The 10,811-nt window shown below is 33.3% G+C and overlaps 2 protein-coding genes across 3 annotated transcripts; both read right to left on the bottom strand.

The window, feature by feature from the left end:
- Positions 1-228: 228 nt before the first annotated feature.
- Positions 229-2,751, bottom strand: DRB3 (dsRNA-binding protein 3). Of its 2 annotated transcripts, XM_012211914.4 has the most exons (4): positions 2,440-2,751; positions 1,951-2,198; positions 1,622-1,841; positions 229-1,508 (listed from the first exon to the last, which is right to left on the bottom strand). In XM_012211914.4, the coding sequence occupies exons 2-4, from the start codon at positions 2,194-2,196 to the stop codon at positions 697-699; spliced, it is 1,278 nt and encodes a 425-aa protein (XP_012067304.1). In that variant the 5' UTR covers positions 2,197-2,198; positions 2,440-2,751; the 3' UTR covers positions 229-696. The 2 variants fall into 2 exon arrangements, with proteins under 2 accessions (XP_012067304.1, XP_012067303.1); XM_012211913.2 differs by lacking the exon at positions 2,440-2,751 and having other exon boundaries at positions 1,951-2,205.
- A 1,281-nt stretch (positions 2,752-4,032) lies between these two features.
- On the bottom strand, positions 4,033-9,585 carry LOC105630175 (DHHC-type zinc finger family protein). Its single transcript, XM_012211912.4, has 5 exons — positions 9,223-9,585; positions 8,016-8,198; positions 5,682-5,978; positions 4,976-5,209; positions 4,033-4,852 (listed from the first exon to the last, which is right to left on the bottom strand). Exons 1-5 carry the CDS (start codon positions 9,316-9,318, stop codon positions 4,331-4,333), a joined length of 1,332 nt encoding a protein of 443 aa, XP_012067302.1. The 5' UTR covers positions 9,319-9,585; the 3' UTR covers positions 4,033-4,330.
- Between the last annotated feature and the right edge of the window lie 1,226 nt (positions 9,586-10,811).

Below are 10,811 nucleotides of genomic sequence, written 5' to 3'. Positions count from 1 at the left end.
ATTACCACAAGTTCAACAGTATGAAATTGATAATTTATTAATTTTATTGCTCAGTGATGCAATAGTTAAATATATCAGTTCCATAATATTTACTAATTATCACATAAATTATTCGAACTTCAAATCCTGTAATAATCCCTCTATTAAATTAAAAAAAGAAAAGGATAAATGGGAAAATGGCAATGAAAAAAGAGAGTATAGAAGCAAGAGATGAGAACCACAGAAACATAAGAAAAAGAAGGAAGAGTGCATTAATGGAGAAGACAAGACTAATAAATTCTGGTCTGATAATAGAGAGAGAGAGAGAGAGTAAATTAATTGCTCCCGTTTATCGCTGCAATTTTCTGTTCGTCCTCTCTCAGACTGTGCCTTCATTGCTATTTGCTACCCCTCTTATCTTCTGCAACCCACCATTCCAGATCCCATTTAATGCTCTCTCTGTCTCTTTCTTCTGGTGCAGTAAATGTATAGATGAAGGTGGAAGTTGTAAAATTTATATCATCTAACAAGTACAAAAGTTAATCAGAAGACCATTAGACAAAACCCAAACCAAAGCCATGATTTTGTGTTCTTAATTTAGTTGAGAGGCAAAAAATACACTAATTGCAATTAATTAGGTGACAACCCATCAACTGAAAACTGGCTAGAAAATTTTTTCTAATTATATTCTTTTTTTTCCTAGTTTCCTTTTTCATTTCATAACTGTAGCTTCTTGTTCAATTCAGTACTGAGTTGCTGAGCAGTTGGGTTTGACTCTGTCTTGGTATTAACCACTGAAACCTCTGCTGCTCCTGCCTTTGTTGGAGATTTTGAAGAAGATGAAGCAGTAATTACTGATGTTGTTGATGGTGGTGCTGCACATACTGGAATCACTGACCTAATTTGCACTGCTGGAGCAATCCTATGATGATAGTAATTAGCGTTACCCATTTGAATTCTTGAATAATTTGATGATGATGACCCAAGAATTCTGCTATTAGGAAATCGGTTGTATAAAGAAGTTGAATTTTGCTTTTCAATTGGTTTCTTGATACCCATTAGCCATTCTTCCTCATCATTTTTATGCTCTTCTATTGGAACTTGAATCTTGCCCTTATTATCTTGAATTTGATTGATGACCATTCTTGATGATGAGTATGGAATTTGATTATCTGTCGTTGGTGGCAAAATCTTTGAAGCTGTTCTTGGTGGTGGTGGAGGAAGGAGAGAAACAAAAGAGCTTTGATTTTTTATTGAATGTTCTAAAGCAGAATCCAATAAAAGATCCAATAACTTCCAATTTTGTTTTTGTAGGGAGTTATTATGAGGGTTTGAAGAAGAAGAAGAAGAAGAAGAAGAAGAAGAAGACGTTGATGATGATGCAGAACCCCTAACCATTCTTTTTCTTGACTGGCCATAATCTTTCTTTCTTGATTGTCTATATTCTTCTTTGGATCTAAAATTTGATAGGACTCTTTCAAGAACTGCTTGATCAACTTCTTTGTTTGTCAAAGAATTCAGATTAGGCACTGAAAAGAAAAAATGTAAATTAATCATACCAAAATAAAGAAATAAGTATCGTACTATAAAACGGTAGTTTAATATGTACAAGGTGAAATCCAAAAATGGGAAAAAAAATTACTTCTTTTCAAAGCAGACCAAGCCGCTATAGCTGCATTTTTTTCTGCTTGTTTCTTTGTCTTGGCTGGTTCACCTGTAAAATTCATACCAGCAAGCTCCACAGTACAAGTAAAAGTTGGGACATGACCAGGACCTGACCTCACAGTAGTATATACAGGAAGATTAAGCCCAGCCCTATGTGCAGTTTCTTGAAGAAGGTTCTTGTAAATTCCAGTTTCATCCTTCATTAGATCATTAATTTCCAAAATGAGAAATAAATAAATGGGTATTCTTTAATATTCATTAATAAAAAAAGAAAAGAATTCCCAATAATAATAAAAAACAGCTTACAAGAACTCTTGCAGTTAGAGACCTTGAAGGGCCTCTAGAAGAAAGAACATTTAAGGCTACTTCAGCTGCTGCATGTTCTGCTTGTCTCAATGTAGTGCAGTAACTTGGACTTTCAAAGATCTCGCCATTGAAGTTAACAGAAGCTTTGAATCTTGGTGCATGATCAGGTCCTTCTCTAATACAGCCATAAGAAGGAAGATTGAAACAGCTTCTTTGTGCAAGTTCTTGAAGTTGGTTCTTAAACATATCTGTCATGAAAAATAAGAAAAAGAAATATTATACCTCTGTATATACATACCAATCAAATCAACATGTATTTTCATATTAAAACAAAAAGTAGGTGGCAAGAAACAGTATAGAGACAACATTACAGAGAAAGAAAAAAAACAAAATAATAATAATAAAAAAGAAACATCATCTAAAAGTCCATAAAATATTGACCTATATAAGAAATAAGATATGAAATTAAGACAAGATCAAGAACCTCACCTACTGTCACCAGATTTTGCTCACTTCTTACATTGCCAAGAAATGAGTTTCCTTTTTCTCAATACAAAACCATCTGATAGTAATGTCTCTCTTATGTAAAGAATAAAGAGAGAAGACTCACTGAGAGTGGTAAAAAATACAATGAAAATAAGAAAATAAAGGTGAAAGCCAATTAAGCTAGCTATATTTTTTGGTTCTGGATTTTAATGACCTCTCTTCATCTTCTCTCTCTTCTTTATTTATATTTTTTACTCATCAGGACTTATCATTCCATCACAGATTTGAAACTTGAAAACACTATATAATTTCCTTTTTTCTTTAGAGTAACACTACTCAATTTCCCAATACCATTAATGTGTGACATAGGTGTAATGTAGCTTTTATTTTATGTAATATTACAAAATACTCCCTGTGCCCTGGGTTTTCTGGTTATAAGCCTATAACAGTGACGGGTTTGAGGTTAATTGAGCAATAAAAACTCTAGTCTCTGTGTTTGTTGACTAGACAGTTACCTCTCTAGTCCCTGCCTTTGACTTTCTGTTATTTTTCTGTTGTTTTTCTATTTTTAATTTGTAATTTGCAAAATTTTCTTCTTTTTGTTCTTTAAAAACCTCAGGAATCCTTTATCCATTAGTGCCGAGTACATAAATTCCCCCATAAAATTTATTACTTTAATTTTGTGACACATTTAATTTTTATTTTGACTCATTAAATACTTTAATTTATAAAATTACACCTATTAAATATTTCAGTTTTCAAATTTATTTTATTGAATATTTCAACTTGCTAAATTAAATCAATTAAATACTCATTAAAAAAATTAAAATTTATAAAAAGTTGTTCTAAAAGTCATGCTAACTACATATCAAGTCAATATTAAGATAAAAGTCAAAAATCCAAAAAATTATTAATATTAGGGTCAAAAGATGTATAATATTATTAAAATTTATAAATTCAAGTGCATAATAGATTATCCATAAGATTTAAAAGCCACGGTAAAGGTTGAATCGTAAATATGCAAAGAGTCACAGGAAAGGTTGAATCGTAAATTTCAAGTGTAAATCCAGTCCAGTTTTGGATTATGGATCTCTGCCTATAAATACTTGTTTCAAACACCTAACCATGTGACCAAAAGTCCAAATGGCATAACTTCCACCATTATCATCAAAATCCAATTTTAATTGGCCCTACTCAACTTATTTATACTGATCTCTAAGATTTGATAAAATATACTAATACTGATGAAGCCACCCTTTTCTCCTCTTAGCTCCTGAATATCAAGTTATTTCTACATTCACCTTGTCTTGCAGGAAAATGCTTTTGAAATAATAGAACAAAATTGAATTTGCTTCATTGGCACAATCACAAAAATAAACCAAAAATAGGAGTACTATAGAAGAGCTACCACTACAAAGTTCTGGTACATGTTTTATATATATGCTAACTCGTTATGGAAGCAAATAATGGTATTTCCCAATTTAGGTTCTGCTTGACCCATTCATTAATCCACAGAATTCACCAACCCACAGCCAGCTTGATTTTCAGTACTTCAGAAAGAGAGAGAGAGAGAGAGAGAGAGACAATACTCACCGGTTATGCAAGTGAAATAAGATAAAATTAGATGCTAACTAATTCCACAAATACAAAAACAAAACTAAAAAAAAAATTATAAAAAAGAAAAAAGGATCACTCATACAACACCACACCCCATAGAAGCACAATGGCCAAACCAAAGCATTCAAACACCCGGCTAAAAACAGTTTCCCCCCATATTGCACATAACATAATTCCCATGTTGAATGATGAGAATAAGGACTCAATTGTCTCGCCCTGTATTCAGCATATCAAATCCTTTTCTGTTCTCTACGTTGGTTGTAAGACAAACTGTTGGCTATGAATGTTGGTTCTCAGTTGCCAAGTTACCACTGCTACTCCCGCCCGCACGGTTTGGTTCCCCAACTCTGGCTGCCAAAGCAAGAACTTCAGGTGACATCTCCCAGCTTCCGCTTTTTCTTCCCCAACTAGATCGTCTTGGATGTATTCCACTGCGGTCCCCTTCCTCCACTGCAGTCCTTATATCTGGGGATACCTCACCTAACTCACCGTCTTTTATGTTCAAGCGACCATTGTTTGTAACTTGCCCTTCGCCATGATCAGCCATGGTGCCCATATCTCCCCATACTGTTTTCCTACCCATTTCTATGTCATCGACAGCTTTCCCCATATTAGGACTCATAAAACCTCCACCAATTGGTCGAGTTGGTAATGCAGGTTCCCTTGGCACCTTCGCCCTGAAATTGTTCTTTGACTGAGGAATACTAGAGCAAAAGATCTCTTTAAAGTTTTCAATCATGCCTTTATTATAGGGGTTTGTTCTCCGATCATATCGATATCTGAAATTCTCATAAGTAGTCTGAAAAGCAAGAAGCAACACAAACACCAACTTATTTTAACATCTTACAACAGAGACTTGAACTAAGGCATGAATGGATTTTACTAAAAAAGAGCAGTGACACAAGGAAGATGCATTTCTTACCTGGTTTGTACTAATCAGATACAAATGGAAAGCTGTAAGGCCACCAACAAACCACATTGATATGAAAGTGTAAATTATTAAAACAATGGAGGCAGGGGTTTTGATCATTGCTTTCCAAATTGATGTGTTTTCTGATCCCATGATCCTCCTAATGTAGACCCAGCAGAATGCAAAAACATAAATACAAAGAAGGGTTGTTGAAAAAACAAACATGAAGAAGAATCGATAATTTCTCTGCACAAAAAGAATTTTGCCATCAGACAAATATTCCATGAAGTAATAAGATTCAAAAGACCATCAAATTAGCCTCAACAATTATTAGTGCCAGCATTTTATGCAACATTAATCCCAGAAACATATGATCAGCAACATGTATCCGAATTCATGAACCTATTCCTATACATATAATATCTACTTGATCAATATATTAACATTTGAATATATGATTTCTGATCAAAGTTTTTAAAACACCTATCCTCAAAAAATAATGGGTCATATCAGAATTTGAGGTGAAATCAGTCAAGCTTGTATCTGTCTAGATATTGCCCTCTGTTCGAATAGAAAATGATTTCACGCGAAAAGATGCCAAAACATAAAAATGTCAATCCAAAATTTGAGACATTCTCCAGTGTATAATAGTATTTTGCTTGTTTCACTATAAATTGAGCATGACCAAAGTAACATAAATCCAAACAAAGACACTTACCAACCCAATACATTGCCCAACCCAAGGGCAGTGGTGGTCAAATCGTTCCACGCAGTTATTGCATATTGAACAATGCGAACAGCGAGGAGGTCTGTAAAGCATGCAAGTATCACAATATTTAATCTTAACAACTGCTCCATTGACCTCTACCTCCTTGAAGCGCGGTAGCCGTAACTGTGGAGTTTGGCCAGCACCAACATCTGCATTTCCATCAAAACCTTCTGGTTCTGGAGGATGTGCATTGCGGGGAATTATGCCAGGGTCTCTTCCAGAGGTTAGCAGGAGAAGAACTAAAACCTGAGACATTACACATGTTGGAGTTCAATATTACAGGAAATCCACATAAGCTATCTTACTCATAGAAGACACTGCACAAAGGATTGAGAACATATTGATGCTTCCACTTCTGGGAAAGATATTATTTCCAAAGGAATCAACATCTAAAATTAGCCTAAAGTGTGCCTGCAAGCAGTGGCACAGGCATCTAGTGACAGTGCCTTATGCTGCATAACATTTTGCAACAACCTACTACAACACATTCACACAAATGCACACATTCAGGAATTGCGTTGGATCAGTTTGAGTGCAACCTTTTTTGGGCAGGTGTGGGTCCCAATAGTCAACTTTGTCATTTGGGGTTCTTCGAGTTATTTTTAATTAATTGTGCTTTTTTGTTTTTGGCAATTTTAATATTATTTTTGGGTATTTTGTAATTTTTCAAATTTTTTTAATCTTTTTCAAATATATATAATTATGTTTATATTTGGGAGTTTTTTATAAAAAAACTAAATTATTCCTGATTACTCTGCTTGGAACCTAATAGTTTCAAGCCATTTGGATCTAGCAAAATTTCTTAGGGGTTTTGACCCTTTTTTTTGGTTGGGTTTGGATCAGGAAAGAAAATACCACCTCCACACACGCACGCACAAAACAAAAGCTGTATACATGGTTTGACAGAGTTTGAAGGTGAATTAGGATAACTAAAAATGGAAGTGAACAAAGAGGCAAAAACTGTCTACCACAAGATGAAGGTACCATCAACAAGTGTGGCATACATTTACATATCCATATCCAAAGCAAGCCAAGCATATATTGCAACTCCAGCACAAGTGTACAAAACATAAGAAAATAAACATGAGACTCGAGGATAAGTTGAAATTTTATGTCAGCACAATCACCTAGGTGCTTGTGTGTACAGAGAGAGAGAGAGAGAGATTTATACATTCACATGTGTGTCTATTTAACAGAAAATACATAAAACATAGCAAGTAGTTTACATGATCCTTTTTTTTTTCTTCCAGTGAGAATGGATACTTGACCATAACATTAATACCACCAACTAAAGGAAGAGATATATGCAAAAAGTATGCAATTATCTATAGTCTACATTCAATCTGAACTCTGAAGAGCCTTTGACTATGGAAAAGAGGCTGGAATTGTTAGCAGTGGCACTGATGATGGACTAAGGTTGACAAGAAGGGCTACGCCCTCCGATGTTTTTAATATTTAAAGAAAATGCTTGACAGGTTTAGAAAATAGGTGAACATCCCTCTAAAAGGTTCACCAATATTCTTAGCAAGAAATTCATCAAAAAAATTAGAACAATGGCACAAATCCATTGTGATTACTCCTGCAGAAGACATTTATCCTCTAAGTTGTAAATCATAAAAATCAGCTATAACTCACCATGTTCATCCGCAAATACACAGCTAGAGGTGGCAATTTTTGCCAATCCTACCTAAGTTACCATTGATACACATTAAATTTATTAAAACTAAATTCCTGCCTGGTGTTTAAAAGTATTCTAAAAGTATTCACTCTAATAATGCCCTCTACTTAACCTTTAATAACCCTTTTTATTCCTTCCTTCATATCAGGCTGAAGCATATGACTGTTTAAATATGTGATCATACTCATTCATGAGGCTTTTGCTGCTGGAGAAATGCAAAAGTGTAACAATCACCTGCCTAAGGTGTAATATGGATTGCATCCCAATATCAAGTAAGGTCAGCAATTTGGTCAACTGTTACTTGATAAAAACCATGTAACAGTTTTTCATTTAAAATGGTGCATGCTCTAGCAACAGTCAAGCATGCCTGTGGGTCTATATAAAATGAGAAAGAACAATTGTCAACCACACACCACAATCAATTTACTATTCCTTAGTCCTTACCAGCATTGCTGAATAGGTAAATTTAGAAAAGATGGGGGGATATCAGAAATTCCTCAATGTTACTAATTTATATATAGAAAAAACCATAGTGCAGGTTTAAAGATCTAAAATGACACATTAATTTAATTTGAACTTGAAGGAGAGATAGAGAGATAACTCACATATATGGTGAATACAACAGCAACAGCTGTGACTGATATTCCCAAGTGATCAGAAAAATCATCCATTAGTTTTCTGCCAACAAAGATGCAGAAAACTGCAACTGGAGCAACTATAAGGAATATAGTCAGTGCAAGTGATCTTACATCCGGTCCAAAAACAAACCTCCCCTGAAGGAAAAATATCTGCGGAAGAACATATAAAATTAAATTCTTAAAAAAAATCACTGTAATAGATGTGCTGACCCCCACAACTAACATTAATTTATAGCATGCCTTCAAATTTCGGCTGCCTAGGCTCAATTAAATTCCTAGAAAGAACCTTATACACCTAGGGAATTGGGACAGACCCCAAATCTGATGGTTTTTCCATGTGGCAATCAACCATGACCAATAAATATAACTCTACAACTACAATACTGCAATTACTAAGAAACACACAACAGAGTTAAGGAATTTTGAAGCTCTCACATTATATAAATATCATCAAGTCAATAAATTCTCAGTAACTTCATGAAGCAATCCCTTTTTGCTCCTTTACTTCCCTTTTGAAGAAAAAAGTTTTAATTCAAAGTTTTGCCAAGTCAACAATGCATCGTTTGCAGTATTGCATTTTGAAAAGCGCTATAATACATTACCAAACAAATAAAAAGCAAAAATGCCACAGAAAACAAAATGAGAAGTACAAATGCGAAACAAACAGTAGGAAATTACTTTATTCGGTTGCAAGACAAACAATTTACAAAATGCTAACCACCAGAAAAGTACAAACTCAATGTCAAAATTCAAGCCCCAAGAAAAACAGATTGATAATAACAAGTCTATAGCTATGTCCATATCGATCAAAGCTGACTGCTAGCTAGTTCAGAAAAGTATGAATAGCTCCTCCACACAATATATTAACTTGTAAAAGTAGCTTACACTGATCAAAAAATCCTAACCTACTTCAGCTTCAAAAGTAGATTTTATAAACCCAATACTTCATGTTAACTTTACCAGATTATAATAAGAGAAGTATGCGAATACTACAAATAAAAATAAGCAAGTACAAACCTACTTGTTCAACTTCAAATTCATTTTAACATACAATTAGTAAACTTCAATTCAATTGAATTAAGAAATCAAATAAGAATATTTATTCTTAATAAAACGATTCCACCAATTAAAATAGTTCCATTACAAGTTGTGACTGGAGAATAGAAGGACTTACATTACTGCCTTTCCACGTTTGATAGACCCGTAAATCACCCGAACCGCCGCCAGCTGATCCCAGATCGGATCGCTGGGGTGGCGGAACCACGTACATTTCTCAATATACAAGAATCTATCTCCTTCTCTCTCTGTTTACGTATATCAGCTTATAGAAGATCCTTTACAAACCCTAAAGAACAGAAGAAACACCTAAGAGGAGACAAACTGGTGAGCTTGAAGAGTTCTCAGGTAAAATTTTTAGGGCTTCATTAGATTCCGGCGAGCTGCGATCGGTGGTGCGAGGTGCGTGGTGGTGGGTTTGTGAGCTGCTTCTTTTTTTTTTTTTTTTGTTTAACAGACAGAGAGAGTGGATTGGGTGTATCTGGCTTTACAGGAATGGAGAAGGGGTGAGGTGGCGAGATATGACTGGATGATGTAAGGTAGGGATGGACCGGGTTTGGTTGGTTTTTAACCCAACATAGAAGCAGAGAAATGTGATTTTTGTGCATCTTACTTAATTGATTGATCGATGGTTTTACTGTGAGTTCGCGACACCTGAATACTGACCTGTCTGTTTATCACTGACGAAATTTATATTAATATATTAAAATTTTGGCCCATCTCTTTTTTTTCTCGATTATCTTGTTCTTTTTTTACTGGTTTTTTTTTTACTAATTGTGTTGCACATTGACTGTACTCATCATATATTATTTTTTATATTTTTTTAATTTTTTTATTTATATAATTTTAAAGCATAATTTATTCAAATTAAAATAAATACAATTGATTAATTTGTAGTATATTTTATCGTACAAACTACTTATAATATTACTTTTTATATATTAAATTTATTTTTATATAATAAAAATAATCTTAAAATAAACTTCAATCTCATCCCTAAATTTAATCCTTTAGTCCCTCATTTATACATATAGATTATTAAAATCTTAATAGGTGTCCAAAAAAAAATTGAGCAATCACTCAATCCCCAACCCCTCGCCCTCAACTCCAAAACAATATCTATATACAAATATAATAAAAAATTATAAAAAAATTATTTTTTACTACTAGATAAAAAAAAATAAGAAGATGATGTGAATTGATAATGGTAATCATTTTGGTTATGGAGACAATATTATTTACCCGGTGCATTAGAGAAAGAAATATATAATTGTAGTTTTGTTTCATAAATATTATTTTCTTTCAAGTCAAACATACTCAAAATATAAGAGAAAAGGTATTTAAAAAAATTAAAAATGTTTAATCATCAAAATATAAATCTCTTACTAATTTAGTGATAGTAATTAAATATTAATTCAGTAACAAAAAAGAAAATAAAAAAAATAAAAACTTGTTATTAAAAATAGAACTCTTTTCACAATTCAACATATAATAAGAAACAAATTATATTAAAATATTTCCAATTTGAATTTCCAAAATCAATCCCTTCTTTAACTGGAAAGACAATAATTTAATGAAATTTGATATTGATAGGCAAAAAAAAAAAAAAAAAAAAAAAGAAGCCTAAAACCAAATCAATAATTGCAAATTGTAAAGCAAATCATAACAGGATCCAATATTGGTCTGTTAATAAATTTATTTAAGCAT

Source organism: Jatropha curcas, chromosome 1, assembly GCF_041381405.1.
Source record: "Jatropha curcas cultivar XTBG-Jc1 chromosome 1, XTBG_Jcur_1.0, whole genome shotgun sequence".
NCBI classification, from domain to species: Eukaryota; Viridiplantae; Streptophyta; class Magnoliopsida; order Malpighiales; family Euphorbiaceae; genus Jatropha; species Jatropha curcas.
Note: the sequence above shows the minus strand (reverse complement) of the source record. Positions and strands in the feature narration are given on the sequence as shown.